At 31.8% G+C, this 16,616-nt stretch overlaps 1 protein-coding gene and 1 non-coding gene across 3 annotated transcripts in view; both read left to right on the forward strand.

Annotated features, from left to right (window-relative positions):
- The window catches only part of LOC107138502 (alkyldihydroxyacetonephosphate synthase, peroxisomal), a 52,702-nt gene that overhangs the window by 16,909 nt on the left and 19,177 nt on the right, over positions 1-16,616 (forward strand). For both annotated transcript variants that reach the window (XM_048808007.1, XM_015481086.2), the window contains exons 6-9: positions 98-167; positions 2,379-2,440; positions 7,390-7,479; positions 15,484-15,583. In XM_048808007.1, the coding sequence (XP_048663964.1) occupies positions 98-167; positions 2,379-2,440; positions 7,390-7,479; positions 15,484-15,583 (322 nt within the window). The remainder of the gene's footprint in view (positions 1-97; positions 168-2,378; positions 2,441-7,389; positions 7,480-15,483; positions 15,584-16,616) is intronic.
- LOC125618396 lies at positions 3,211-3,317 on the forward strand. Its single transcript, XR_007349677.1, has one exon. It is a non-coding gene; the product is annotated as a U6 spliceosomal RNA (small nuclear RNA).

A 16,616-nucleotide genomic window follows, 5' to 3' on the forward strand; every position in this document is an offset into this window, starting at 1 on the left:
AAGCAGTTTTCTTTAGATATCCTATCAGTTTGGTTAGTTTTATATATTTTTTAATGGTTCATTTAAAATGTATTAACAGTTTGTTCTTTAATTACAGTGGATTGGCAGCTGGAGAAGATAATGGACAGAGAGGATATTTGCTGACCTTTGTCATTGCATACATTCGAGTAGGTTACATCATATTTCCCTTGTCATTTAATTTACATTGCACATAATAATCTTTCCTACTTTGAAACCATAGTTTTAAGTTTCTTAAACATCTTAAGATATGATAATTAAGCACATCATTTACATGAACCCTGCATTAGCTGTGGTTTTACAGAAGCCCATTTAAACCAAATTATGCTTTTGAGTAACTTAAAAATGATTTAATGTCTGTCTTTTAAAAGAATGGAGTCATTCTCTGTCTGAACATTGAAGATGCCTTTCCTAACATTACCTTGTTAGAATCAAGCTGTTTTATTTGGCAGTATTCCTCACTTAATTTATAATCTGTTTTTTATGTATATAAATCCTTGTCTTCTTAAAAATTGATATTTAACTTAATTCCAAGTAGTTATTGGTTCACTAGTGATTATTACTATTTAGAAATAAATAATTTATGTGTACTTGAGCACTAAAATTTTTCTGATTATAGATTTTATGGGATATATGTTAGAAACTTCATTAGTCATATTTAAGTCTATGCTACATGACATTGTTCTTTTGAAATTTATTTCTTCCTTTATTTAGTGTTTTTTTTTTCTTTCTATTTCCTAACAAACTCAGGTTTCTTAATTGTTTTCTGCTGTTTCCCGGGTGATTAGTATTGTTTTGTTTTGTTTTTTAAATATTGCCTCTTATTTAATGTGAATGATCTTATTCTAAAAGGTCGTTTCTCAGCTACTCTATTGAGAATTTGGCTTCCTTACTACTAAGTTTTCTAATTCTTCAGTTAGAAATTGTTTGGAAGGAAATACAAAAACTTACATACAGTTTGGTTTTACTTATTTAAGAAAGCTTGAATTAATATTTTCTCATTTTAGAAAGAATTTAATTCTAGTTAAGATCTAAATTATAAAATTGCAGTGAATTTGAAGTATATTGTTAGTCCTGTGCCTTTCTGTCCCCCACCTAGTGGTGCCAATGGGGAAAAATATATTTATTGCCTGTCCACTGTGTTAAAAATTCTGATTAAGGAATGTACAGATCATGAATGATAATAGGTTTTATGCATTATGTGTACATCCATAAATTGTCAGTATCCACAGTTCTTATAGAAAGTATTTTGAGTATAGATAAAATTTTGTTTGTTGTTTCAACAAAGGGTATTGATCATTTTCTTATAATACTGAATTCAGAATTCTAGAAAATGAAATACAGTTGTAGCAAGTACAGTGTACATACAATTTGGGGTAAATGTCTTAATTTAAATTTCCAGTTAATGTTAAAACTGAGTCAAAAGCAAATTAGGGATTTTCCCCCTAGATTTATTTGTTTCATATTTTAAAAAAATCCCAGGGCACAGTGCCATTGTTACATGTTCAGATATATGTTTACTGAATAAATGAATTCATAAGAGAAAAACAACCATTTTAGATCAGTAGTTGCGTTTTTTCCCCCCTGCCAACCACTAGTAGAGTCAAAGTGATTCTTTTTATGGGAAGTGCAAATTTATAACCTGTATTGATTTTTCTGCCTTATAACTTTTTTTTCCCCTCAAATCTTTACATTCTGTGGTCTTGTGAATCTATCTTTCTAGCTGTGATGACAATTGTGCTCTGGGTAAAGAAATCAAATGGTATAAGTTACTTGTAATATAAATATTACATCTTGTAAGCTAGAAAATATTTTCCAAGCAGAAATCCCTCTGTTTCCCTACGTTTGACTAATCTGTCAACCTCAAGGAGAGAGACACTATTTTTGGAATTTGTTTTTAAAGAAAAGTTGACTTGAAGAAAGGAAAATACTTGCTTATTTTAATCCCACTCCCTCTCAACTTCTGTCCCTTTACTTCTTCCATCTTGATGACCAATTTTTGATATTGGTTAATTTGGTATTTAAGACAGTAAAAATCTATTCTATTAGTCTTCTCTATATGTACGTAGATTTTTCCTGGATAGACACTCCATTCACGGGAGAAATCTTTGAATTCCTATTCTGTATTAGGCACTCTGTCTGCTGCCAGGGATACAGAAGAAAGCAAGACACAAGATTCCTGTCCTTAAGAAGATCATACTTCATTCAGGGCACCTTCCCAGAGCTCTTATGGGATAGATAATAAAAGCATTTGAGGTTAAATTAGAAATGTAATACTAATAGTTACATGAAATAATAACAATATTACTTACTGATTATTGCATCTGTTGTAGTTTAGTGATTTTTGTGTGTCTTAACAGGACTTGGGTTTGGAATACTATGTATTAGGAGAATCTTTTGAGACTTCTGCTCCTTGGGACAGGTAATATATAATAAAATGTCGGATATTATTCAATTCAAATATGCTTTGTGAGTTGCTAAAGTAATTTATTTTGGTGTATGAATATATAAACTTTCAAAATTTTGTGAAGAAGCCTTGAAACAAGGTGGCTACTTTTATTTAAATTAATATCTTCATCAGAATACCAGAACTTCCAGCCATTACACTTTTTTTTTTGGTTTGAGGCAAATTTATCTGTAATCCAAAAAAGGAAGGTATTATTGACATTTACATTTTGAAGACTCTTACTAAAAACTAAATGTTAAAAATATATAATAACAAATCCCACTGTTATATATAATGTGCCAATAAGAAGAAAAAAATACTAAATGTTACTCTTTGTTTAACTTAGCTTTAATTTTAATTTTTTTTTTAATACTGGGATTAAACTCAGGTATGTTTTACTATTGAACTACATCCCTATCCCTTTTTAATTTTTTATTTTGACACAGGGTCTTGCTAAGTTGTGTAGGGCCTTGCTAAGTTGCTGAGGCTGGTCTCAAACTTGCAATCCTCTTACCTCCCATCCTTCTTAGTAACTGAGATTACAGGCATGTACCACTGCACCCAGCTTTATTTAAATTCTTGGGTCACTAATATGTTCTCCAAAAAGTCCCCCAAAATTTTAAAACCAGTTAATCTATTGTAATATATTATTTAGCTTTTGATGTTTGTGCATGTATGTATTAAGCAAGATCTTAATTTCATTTAAGTGATTTCTGAAAGAAACCCTGTTTAAGAAATGAAGTACAGTGCTTGCTTCAGCAGCACATATACTAAAACTGGAACAATATAGAGAAGATTAGCATGGCCCCTGCGTAAGGATGACACGCAAATTCGTGAAGCATTCCATATTTTTTGAACTCTAGATAGTACAGAGGGGTGAGAAGGGAAGGGAGGGGGCATGGGGTAATTAATGATGGTTGAATGTGATGATCATTATTATCCAAAGCACATGTATGAAAACATGGATTGGTGTGAGTATACTATGTATATAACCAGAGATGAAAAATTGAGCTCTATATATGTAATAAGAATTATAAGGCATTCTGCTGTTACATATAAATAAAAATAAATAAATAAACCAAAAAAATAAAATATATTTATTAAATAAGAAAAAAGAAATTAAATACATTTCTATTTTTAAATATAAGCAAAATTCTAAAATGGGATAATATTGAAAGAAAAGGCCCAAATCGATAAATGGAAATAAATGTATAGATTTCTTTATCAGAAATACACACACACACACACACACACACACACATACACACACACTCTCATACAAATATTAGTTTGTAAATTAATATAAACTTATTTGGAAATGTCAAGTAGTTTTATTAAAAATGGACTTGTGAATTAATTCCTTCAGGAATTATATATATATATATATATATATATTTTTTAAATATGCCTACATTTTACTTTTTCTTTTTAATATGCCTACATTTTACTTTTTCTTTATAAATTTGTGCACTATTTAAAATCTACAATAAAGAATGTAGGCTATAACAAATTGCTATGAATCTACTGTTTAGATAGTACATATCATATAACATTTTGTTTTCCTTAAGCTCTTTTTTGTCCCCTCAGAAAACTTTCCTATCATGTTGTCTTCACTTACCCGGGACTGTGACTATTGGTACATTGGTGCTCATGTTCCTTGGATTACTAGATATTAACCCAGTTTATAGTATCTCTCTGTTTTCATATTTAATTTTAATAAGGGGAATAAATTTTGTAAATAAAAAGAATTACCAGCTCATGGACATTTTACACTTGAGCAGCAGAAGTAGTTTAGAGGCTTTTCATAGTGTTTTCAAAGATGATTTTAGTCTTTTAATACATCTCCTTGCTGGGTTTCTTAGTTTGGGCTGTATACAGAATACCATAGACTGAGTGACTTAAATGTTCTTAAACAAGAAATTTTTATCTCTCACAGTTCTGGAGTCTTGAAGTCTGATATTAGGGTGCCAGCATTGTCAGTCTTTGGTAAAGGCTGACTTTATGGCTTAGAGATGGCTCTCTTCTCATCGTATCCTTCTATGACAGAAAGCAGCGAGAACCCTCTCGTGTCTTATTTATAAGTGCCCACTACCATTCATGAGAGCTGTGCCTCTTCCCCAAAAGTCCCACCTCCTAATGTCATCACACTGGGGGTTAGGATTTCCATATGTGAATTTTGAGATGGACACAAACATTCTGTCCTTATCACTGGTACACATGGGTTAGTGTAGAGGTTTCTCTTTAGCATTATGAAAAATTCATAATTCATTAATGTTAACTGATAACATTAATGAAAAGTAACCGCATTTGTGAAGTAAACTTTACTTATTACACATGTACTAACTAACTTGCTTTGTTTTTTGAACTTTTAGCTAGCTGGTGACTGTATTTAGCAGTAGCCCATGGGACCAGGACCTTCAACTTTCACACATTATTGGGTCTTTGGCCTCTTCATGCAAGGCCACTTAAAGGGTTATTGGTCTTAACTAATCTTTGTGTGTCCCATAGTGACCCTAGCACACTGACTATACCTGGTAAGTTTTTTTTTTTTTTTTTAAAGTGCTCAATGAGTATTCATGTAGAGTCCTATGAATCAACTCTGGAGTCATGTTTTTGCCAGACATGGTTGCACATGCCTGTTATCCCAGTGGCTTGAGAGGCTGAGGCAGGAGGATCAAAAGTTCACAGCCAGCCTCAGCAACTTAGTGAGGTCCTAAACTCAGTGACACCCTGTCTCTAAATAAAATACAAAAAGCATTAGGGATGTGGCTCAGTGGTTGAGTGCCCCTGGGTTTAATCCTCAATACCCAAATAAATAAATTTTAAAAAGCTGTTTTTTAAGAGTTGGAGGTTTTAAAGATTTTGGAGATAGCAGTGGGAGTGTGGTGATTTAAACTGCTTTATACAAACAGAATGGAGTAGAGGGAAAAATAAAAGAACCTATGAAAGAAGTCCTAGGGACTTTCAACATATAGAAGATAGTCTACAAACAGCACCTGGCAAAGTAGATTGAGGAATAATCTCTAGAGATTTTAGAAGAAAAGCCCAGGGATGTTTTTTTCCCCCCCCCAAGGGGAAAGTGATCAACAGTGCAAAATTTGCTGATAGGTCAAGTAAGAATTTTAAAGTATATACATAGTTGCATTTATATCAAAAAAAAAAAAAAAAGATTGGTCCAGTGGACTGTATTGCACTTATCTAAATTATATGAGAATACTTTCAGAACCCCTTTCCCACAAATCATGTATAGAAACATACCTTTGGCAATTATAACCAGTTAGTCCTGTGTTCGTGTTCTCTCTCTCTCTCTCTCTCTCTCTCTCTCTCTCTCTCTCTCTTTATTTTGGTGGTGCTGGGGATTGAACCCATGGCCTTGTGACTGAGCTATATCCTCAGCCCTCTTACCATCTCTTTTATTATTCACTTACCAGGGTTTAGATATAGGCCATTCTTAACATGCCCATATTTCCTATTGCATTTTTGACAATTAAGTATATTTACATGTATTTAATCTGAAACATAGTCCAATCAACAGAAGAATTGTATTAATATTTTTAGAATACTTGGCAGTAACACTTACATTGTTTTCTAAAGCCAAGATAAAGAACTTGTTATTTTAGTAACTTGTTATTTAGTAACTTTATTATTATAGTATTCCTTAGTCTTTATAGATATTAAAGCTGAATAGGTTTTATTTGTATTGAAAGCTTTTTATAAGTGAATTTTCAAGATAAAAACACCAAATTTCAGTAATCTTTAATACTTTATATTTTTAAAAATATTCATTTTTGCCATTCTATGAATGAGGCTTACATAACATTGGTAAATCATATTTACCTGCAACTCTCATAAATTAAATCAGAATTTAACTTAAAAGCAGTGTTTTGTAAAATTAGAATTTATAAAATTTTTATATGCTGCATTCATAAAAATAAAAAATATGGCATGATAATATTAAAGCCTTATTTATATTTTAATCCTATATTTATTGATACTGAGAATATAGATAACTTAAATATGCTTTATAAGGCTTAATCCATTTAAAAGTATGGTTTTTATTGATCCTACACAGTCGAATCAGTTTGAAGATTAGAAAGCTAGGCCAACCTTCTGAGTTTGTTCTCTTGGTGCTAAACAAACCATTGCTTAAAACACAGATTCTGCCAGTATGTGGCCAAGATATTTATAGGGGAATAAAATGGTTTATATATGGCTTAGGAGTTTTATTGTTTAGATAAAACAAAATATGTAGTTACAATGACATGCTGCAGCTGACATTTAAATATGGGTGAATTTAAAAATAGATGAACATTGTTAAATATTGTCAAATATTTTCCTATGAAGGATTATTGCCAACCATCCCCTATTTTCATTGACCCAATATCAAACAGTCTAGCATAACACATTAGCACTTTACACAGTCTATATCCAATAAGTCTTTGTCAAATTGGATTTTAGCTTGAGAATAGTCTGTGGCACGTTTGATAGGACATAATTATTTTTGATTGAATTATTTTGAATTAAGGAAAGCTGCTTAGACATCGATAAAGATTGGTATTCGAATAACCCAGAATTGAATTTTCATTAGCATATTTTTTGTAACTTGTAAAATCTTGTAATTAAGTTTATTTTGAAGTTAGGTTTCCTAAGTATGGGAAACTCCATTCATGAGGCTTGAGTCTACTCTTCTGATTTGTATTTCGTCTAAAGCAACAAAGAAAGGACTTTGTTACCTTCAAAGTTATGAGTGGAGGACCCAATATGAATGATCAAGGCTCTTTTTGTGCACTCTCTAAAGAGTAACTATGAAAGTTTATGGTTAAGAGATTTTACAGACATGAAGGGTACCAGATAAACCAGCACTTCTTAGAATTTGTGTAGTTTTCATTTGAAAGTGTAATATTCTATTCAATTTCCTTTTCTAGGGTTGTAGATCTCTGTAGAAATGTAAAAGAAAGAATAAGAAGGGAATGCAAGGAGAAAGGTGTACAGTTTGCTCCTCTTTCTACATGCAGGTGAGTTTTCTTATTGCTCTTTTACTCCTTCTGAAAAACTACTTTATTTAATCAAATTATAATTTCCAGCTGAGGAAAAATTTCAGTTTTTTCTCCTTGGAAAGCTTCCCTTGTTAGGATGTGTCAATAGGATTTCACAGGGTACTGAGCTCTTTAGGAATAGGCCAGCCTTCCATAAGCCTTTTGTCCTATCTGGATAACATGGCAGGGAAGAGTCAAGGATCTAAGCTCTTGGAAAGAGGACTACTCCTTTATTCACAGCAAGTATAAATTACATATGTAGCCAAGCAGCTATAAATTAGATATATAGTCAGTATAGCTCTTTCTTCATCAGAGGGGAAAAAAACCACTTTAACCATTTTAGTTGCTGATTAAGGAGATAGGAAAGGGATAGAGGACTAAGAGGCACAGATGACTCAAATGATGATTAACTTGGTTCTTTCCAACAGATCTTTCTTTGATAATGGAAGTATTCTGTATCAACACTGTCCTGTATGGTAGCCACAAGCCACATGTGACTACTGAGAGATTGAAATGTGGCTAGTGTTATTGTAGAGTTAAATTTAAAGTTTTTATTTAATTTATTTAAAAAAATGTATAACATTATGTGTGGCTAGTATTTTCCATATTGGACAGTGTGTTTAGCTGATGATCTTTGTTACATAGCACCAGCCCAAAAAAGGAAGATTCCTTGAGCAAGGACATTTTGTATTCAGTCTTTTGATATTAATTTTCTGTGCAAACACAGAAGATGAAATGTATCAAGTCAAACAATTGACTTCTCTATAAAAAGTTATAGAATTAATTTGAATCTAACAGTAATGATCTAGCATTCTGTATTGTATAACTGCCTCAGTTTTATTCTGTATGTGTTGGGGGAGGCTTTCAACAACACATCTAATATTTTAGAAACAAACTTTTACAAAATAAAAAAAAATAGATAATTTTGGAAATAATGTGTCTCTGTTATTAAGTGCGCCTGACACTGGACTTCAAAAACAAGTGTGCTTCAGCATAACATTTCTTTCTATATGCAAGACTGTCCCTGAATTATGATGGTTTGACTTAAAATTTTTCAGATTCACAATAGTGCACAAGCACTGTTTTTTTTTCACTTTCAGTTGAGTATTCAGTAAGTTACATGAGATATTAAACAATTTATTATAAAATAGACTGTTGATTTTTCCCAATTATAAGCTAATTTAAGTGTTCTGAGCATATTTAAGGTAGATTATGCTAACCCTGTGTTTGGTAAATTAAGTATATATGATGCATTTTCAGCTTACAGTATTTTTACAATGATTGTATTTGGACAAAACACCATCATAAGTCAAAGGGTATCTGCATTTCTATTAATGAAGCTTATTTCTCTGATTTGAATTACTTAATTTCAGCCTGGGAAACAGATCAAGGCCTATTCCAGCCCAGGAACCTGGGCCTGCCAACCCACCTTGCCAACTTCCTGCCTACTTTGAAAAGTTGGTATTGTAAAATTACTTCCATTGGGAGAAGTATCCTTAAAGCATTTGCTAAATGTGTGCTTCTGAAGAGTAGGAAAGTAGAATTCTAACACGAGATCTGAGGAAACTGCTCATTTCAATGAGAAAGTTCTCATTGCAAATGGTCTTTTCTGTTTCTGTGTGTGGGAATCTTTCAGGGTTTGATGAGCATTACAGAAAGTACCAAGTCAAGTCAGTATTTTAACATGCTTTAGAACAAGTATACTTGGAATAGAGAAAATAAAATTTTTTAAATGTAGATTTTAACAATTATTGACTGGGCATTTGAGATATCCAAAGGAAGGAAAAGTAGAGGCCTTGTTCTATATAACAAAAAACTATAACTTCATAAAGCTAATGTTGGTTTAGTCATTGACTTTGGAGAAAACCTTCTAAATAAAGTTGTAAGAATATACATGTAGATATGTAAATCAATGGATGTGTAACTGATGTGATTCTGCAATCTGTATATGGGGTAAAAATGGGAGTTCATAACCCACTTGAATCAAAGTGTGAAATATGATATATCAAGAAATTTGTAATGTTTTGAACAACCAACAATAAAAAAATTAAAAAAAAAAAAAAGAATATACATGTAGGGGCTGAGGTTGTGGCTGAGTGGTAGAGCACTTGCCTCGCACATGTGAGGCACTGGGTTCAATCCTCAGCACCACATAAAAATGAATAAACCAAATAAAGATATTGTGTCCATCTATAACTAAAAAGAAATTTTAAAAAAGAATATACATGTAACATTTTTAATTTTTAAATTTTTAAATTAAAAAATTGGTGTCTTTAAAAATGAACCTTTAAATTCCTTAAAATCTAAAGGAAAAAAAGTTGTATTTACTCATATTATCCCAAATTGATCCTTGTTTCTGCTCTTGACAATCTATTAGGCCTCTTTTATTATAATCCTGAAACAAATATCCAAAGGCGACTTATTATCATTAAAGTTTGAAGTATTTTAAGTCAGAGAATAATAAACTAGAATTAATTATTGTGTAGTTGAGAAAGTATTATTCCTTTTTTTGGTCAAGTGGAAATTTATATATTTTTGCCCTCTTCTCTTTCTCCTTTTGTCCCAACTCCCTATTCAGTGTCTTTTGAGAACCTCCTCTTCCTTCATTGTGATAAATATTTACTTAATTGAAAATGAATGGAAAGCAAAATATTCTGCCTTGGAGTGTACTCCATAATTAACAGTTAAATCTTCATTTTTTCAGAAAGTATTTGTAAGGCTACGCATCTTTATTATGTCTTATAGACATTAGAATTAATATAATCAGACTGAATTGGCTATATGTTATTGTTAGTTGGCTATTTGTGGCTGTGATCAAAATGACAGGAACAATGTAGAAAAGGAAAAAATTATTTTGGCTCTAGGTTTTAGAACTTTGAGTTCATGGTTAGCCAGCTCCAAGGCAGAAGTATGGCAGAAGGACATGGTGAAGGAAAGCAATTCATCTCATAGCATCTGAAAGTCAGGGGGTGGACAAGGAGAAGATAAACCCTTCCAGGGCATGCCCCTAGTGCCTTACCTCCTCCAACTAGATCCCACTTTCCAATAGTTCATTCAGCCATTATTGGATTGATCCTCTAAGCCCTCATGATCCAATCATTTCCTCAGAGCTTCACCTCTGAACACATGAAACTTAGGGGGACATTCCAGATCTAAACCTTAAGAGTTGTGTTTATTAAATAGCTATTTTTGTAATAATGATTTTCTTATAAAAGAAATGTGCTCAGTTTTTGTGATTACTTTATGAAACCAGTTTAGAATGGCCAAAGTATAATTATTTAAATAGCTTTGGTAAATCAGAATTTTGAATCATTCTTATGGCTTTTACTTTTTTAAATGAACATTTAACTAGAGTTTTGATTTTTATTTAATTTTATTTGATCTGCTTAAAAGTGACCAAGGAGATTATTCTCTATTGAATGTATGAGATGCATTTTTCAAACCAGTTTTTTAAAAAAGCTATTCCAAGATTATTTTTAAATAATTAATAACTCTAAAATCAAAGAACCCAAGAAAAATAATTCAGGTTATAAGGGTTCATTTATTATTATTAATTAATAATATTAATTAATATTAAATGATTATTTAATTTTTTTTTAAATTTTTTATTGTTGGCTGTTCAAAACATTACGTAGTTCTTGATATATCATATTTCACACTTTGATTCAAGTGGGTTATGAGCTCCCATTTTTACCCCATATACAGATTGCAGAATCACATCAGTTACACATCCATTGATTTACATATTGCCATACTAGTGTCTGTTGTGTTCTGCTGCCTTTCCTATTAAAATGTAATTTGTACATTGGAATAGATATTTTAACCCTAACTCTTTTAAGGAAGTTATATGGGAAGGAATTGTTAGTGAATCTAACATAAGGAAAGTACCCCAGACAGAATAAAGCACAAAAAAGTTTTAGAAATGAAAAAATAATGAAGTGACTTTGACAGCCACATTTTTATTTGTGCAGATAATTTTGAAAGAGGTTAGTGTTAAGTGTCTTTAGTGCTGGAATTAATCTGTTTTAAAAGGAGTTAGATCTGAGTTACTTTCTGAAGTGGACCCAAATGGAGGTTTTCCAAAAGGTGTTTTTATTATTAAACTTTATCTTTGTCTGAATCACTGATCATTTAAGCCCATTATGTTTTATGTTGGCTTTAGTAATCTGCTCATCTATGAAAACTGAACTGGTCATCCACATCCTAGATTTGCTGGAAGATGGCAATGCTCAATTAATTTTTAGTTACCTGTTCTAGTGTTGTTATTAATGAATCACTTATGAGTTATATTTTACCAAGTGCTGTAAACTCATTCATTTACCTGTCAAATTTTATTTGAATTTGCTTATGTCTAATGATAGTGCACTCATAGTTAAAGTAATTCTCCAGTTTTTCTTAAACTTTGTAAATCTGGAACTTTAAATGTTCAAGGGATCTTTTTATGAGTGTGAATTAACACTAGAAGAAAAACACAGCTGGCAAATTGACAGTAGCATTGTTAAACAGTTCATTTCTTCTGTTCTGATGCACCTAACATTTGGCCTAAAATGCTATTAAAATTTTAGATCAGATTCTGTTTGTATTGTGTAGTAAAGAAAGTATTTCCTCTGTATTTGTTCCTTCTGTTAAATTAAATTCTTCGTGGAAACCTCCATAGATTGAATTTGGAGACTTGACTAGGATTGTCTGAGCTCCCTTTTAAATGTTTCCTAGTTGCATTTTGAAAGCCCAGATTATAATATATCAAACATATTTAATTAATATTCTTGATATCTTTTATGTACATATATACAACATGAACACATGTAGGTTCTTAAGCACCATTTTAAGCTCATGTCATTTCACTGTATTTAATATGGTCAATTCAGTTTGTTTTCCAAGTCCTTCTAATTGTTAATATAAGTTTAGTGAAGATGCTATAGTTCATCTAGTCTGATCTCATTTGGTATTTTTTCTGAGCTTTAAGTTCTCATGTTTATGTTAACTTTGAGGAAGTTTGGAGGACTTATAACTGATCACCAAGTTCTATCTAGTGTGTTTTGGCTCTCTTAACAGTAGTATAATTAGATTGGTGGGGGAAACCACCAGAAGGAGATGGGTTTGTTTTTTGTTGTTGTTGTTTGCGTATTTGTTTGTTTTTTGTTATTTAGGCCAATTAGAGAAACATTTACACTGCTTTTGAACTTTTAGTTTTGGTGAGTGGTGGGGGAGGGGATAATCCAGACTTTCCCCCAAAAGTTGCAAAACTAATAGTTTCTATATACCCTTCACTCATCTTCTCCAAATATAATATCACACATCATTACAGGATGATTGCTAAAACAAAAATGTTGTTAAAATACTATTAACTAATCTAGACACTTCTATTTACCCTTTCTCCCACTATTTTTTTTCTTTTGGTTCAGTATCCAATCTTAAAGTGTTTTTAGATTTCATGTCTTTGCAATCATCTTTAATCTGGAACAGTTCTTCACTTTCTTTATCTTATGTGACCTGTACACTTTTTTACATTCACTGGCCAGTTGTTTTGTAAAATGACATTTAGTTTCGTTTTTTTTTTTTTTTTCTTTTGTTGTTGTTGTTGTTTTTTCATGTTCCCTTGTGATTGAATTCAATTTATACATTTTGGCAAAAAGGCTACAGAATAACCTTGGAACATCATATCAAGAGGAACATGACATTGATATGTCATATTATTGATGATATTAACTTTGATTACTTGGTTAAAATGGTGCCTGCCTGATTTTACAGCTCTAACATTACTATTTTTTCCTATTTCACTTAATAAATACCCTTTGGGAAGAAATTTTGAGACTATGTAAACATCTTGTTTCTCATACAGTCTCCTAAATCATCAGTCTCCCATTAATAATTTCAGATAATAACAGTTGTTATTGTGAAATTTTCAAATGGCAACTTTTATTTTCATCATTTCTTTTACATATATCAGTTGGAATTCACTAGAAGAATCCCCCTTTGATTGGTATGAATGCATATATGTTTTCTTCTCTGCGTTAGATCCATGATTATCACTATTCATGTTGTTTAAGTTTTCCCAGATTAGGCAGTTAGAAGCTACTTTAAATTGGCTTCTGTGTTCTTTTGATATGGATGGTAGTTTTTGAAGAGAAGGAAAAAGGGAGCTCATACATAGGAAGGACAGTAATTGAGGCAGGGTGAGTGGCATAAGTGAAGAAGTGAGGGAGAAAAAAGCAAGTCTTTGTGCCACAAAGGGTGTGGGTGCTGTAGAACTGGTGCAAAGTGAAGATCATCTCCACATGCTGTCCCAGCAGTATTAATAATAGCCTTTGCTCACCATTGGTCTTTTGGTCTTGATTTCGTCTTCATATTCCTTGTCAGAATTGTGGTTATTTTCATTTTGTCCCTACTGTGTTTCCTCCATCTTATTGCTTATCTGCTTCCTCTGCTCCTAGTTATCTTTCTTATTCTCCTCTGTTATCTCCTGATTGACTTATCCTGTATGTTAGTAATATGGCATTTTTCTTACATAGAACCAAATCTTCCATTTTCTTTCAGTTTTCATTTAGGCATACCTTTTATAACTAGGCACATTTCCTAATTTGACCCACACAGGTTTTCTTATTCTTTGTATCATCACTCAATGTGATAACCTGTTCATTTCCCATCTGTATTTTGTAGAGTCTAGAGTGCTTTTTAGGCTGCAAAAAGTGATTGATGTTGTCTGTCTTTATATTCTCTCTGTCTCTCTCAAGGTCTGTAGTGCATCGTCAGATAGCCTATTGAACTGAACTCAGAAATATCAGCATTCTTTACTCGTATTTGTTTCTTTGTGTTTTGAGACTGTATCTTGTATCAACTATAGAAAGCTTATAAGAGTTTCTTTTAGTTCACTTGACTTACTGTGAAGAAAAAAAAATTGTCGTTGATATTTATTTCATTTATTTTTAAAATTATAGCGAGGACTAAATAGCTCCCCCTACCCTCTTTAATAGTAACAATTTCAGTGCTTTAATTTTTTCTGCCTAGAATCCTTAAGTCTCTTGAACTAGAAAATCAAAACAAATGACAAGTTTATAGTATTGCTGTCAACTTAATATACTTTGAAGAGGTTATAACTTGCCTATATTTTACCAATATAGATTTATAAAATAATGAAAATTGATTTTAGTCAGTGTTTGCATGCCCATATGTATTTCATGCATTTCATGTTTTTGCTTTTCAGTGATGGAGCCAATGAACAGAACCAAATTTCTTGTTTCTAGTCTAATACCAACTTTCTTAAGGAGGAGACATTTACGTCATGTGTCTTTACTGTGCCCATACAAAAATGTAATTAATATCTATGTGTATAGATCTCATTGTTTGGTCTTTTGGCAAGAATACTTGGCTTTTGAAAAATAATGGAGCTATACTATTTGTAATATGGATGTCCCTTGAATATTGTCTTTTACCAGTCACAAAAGGACTATGCATAAATATTAGTCAAATAAAGAGAAAAATATTACTTTTATTATCAAGATAGGTGTAATTTTAATTGTCATGCTTTTGTTAAATGTTACTTTGAATTTGCATTTTAAAACAACTAATACTGGTATTTACCTGACTAAATTTTAAATATATTTTCACACATACTACTTATATCTCCCATTACTTCTAGATAACAAAATAGCATTTTGTCATAAAATGCTAATGAAATGTATAAAAAAATTTTTGTCATTCAAGTTTTAGTAACTTGGCACAGTCAAGAGTGTACTTAAAATATTGACTAAATTGGCACTTAAATGGAAGTACAATCCTCCTTTTTCTCACCATATTCTCACTTTACCTATTTTAGCAATAGCTCTAAAGAAAGCCAATCTCCATTCCTTCCATGAAGTAGGAAGCCACATGAAAATAATGTTATAGCTTAATGATTATTCAGTTGATTTTTGTCTAGATGTTAAATCTGTTCTCACTTAACTTAAAACCCTTGTGGGGATTTTTGTCTGTTTGTTCTTTTAGGGTAACGCAGACTTATGATGCGGGTGCATGTATCTACTTCTATTTTGCCTTTAACTACAGGGGAATTAGTGACCCACTGACCGTGTTTGAACAAACTGAGGTAATTTTGTATACATGCATATACACAATAGCTTTCACATTCTTTTAGTAATTTGAATAAATTTTAGTATCAGTTTGTGAATTTTAGTTTGACTCTGTTTAATTACAGCTGGTATGCCTGGCTGCTAGCCTGTAGAAATGAAAAATGTATTTGTTGCACTGGTTTGTGTACTAAATTCTAAGTCTAAAATTATTGTTCTGTATAGCTATCACCTGAGATTATTTGATTGTTATTTATAGTACATGATAGTTGATGAAATTAAATAACAACGAGAATCTTTGGCAGCCTACCCATCTCTATGTGGGAATTGCTATTGAGGTCATGCTCTGGTCTGTGTTGTCCTAATATTATTCTAGGCTTATAAATTCTTTGTGTATTGAAAATGTATGTAAGCTATTATATATTTCTTATGTCCTTAAGCTGCTAGTTTTTAAAAAATTTTAATTTGTTATATAACAACAGGGTGCATTACAATTCATATTACACATATAGAGCACAATTTTTCATATTTACAGTTGTATACAAAGTAGAGTCATATCCTTCTTGTTTTCATACATGTACATAGGGAAATGATGACCATCGCATTCCACTGTCTTTCCTACTCTTATACCCCCTCCCTTTTCCTCCCTTCCCTTTTCCCCTTTGCCCTATCTAGAGTTCATTTAATCCTTCCACCCCCCACCCCTGGCAGCATATTATGGATCAGCATCCTTAAATCAGAGAAATCATTCGGCATTTGGTTTTTTGGGATTGGCGAACTTCACTTAGCAGTATATTCCAGTATATTCTCCAGCTCCATCCATTTACCTGCAAATGCCATGATTTTATTCTCTTTTAATGCTGAATAATATTCAGTTGTGTATATATACCAAATTTTCTTTATCCACTCATCTGCACACACATGTCAAATAGAGCACTAATCTCTAGAATATATAAAGAACTCAAAAATCTTAACACCAGAAAAACAAATAACCCAATCAATAAATGGGCCAAGGAACTGAATAGACACTTCTCAGAAGAAGATATATAATCA

This window comes from Marmota marmota, unplaced genomic scaffold (genome assembly GCF_001458135.2).
Source record: "Marmota marmota marmota unplaced genomic scaffold, marMar, whole genome shotgun sequence".
In the NCBI taxonomy this organism is placed as follows: Eukaryota; Metazoa; Chordata; class Mammalia; order Rodentia; family Sciuridae; genus Marmota; species Marmota marmota.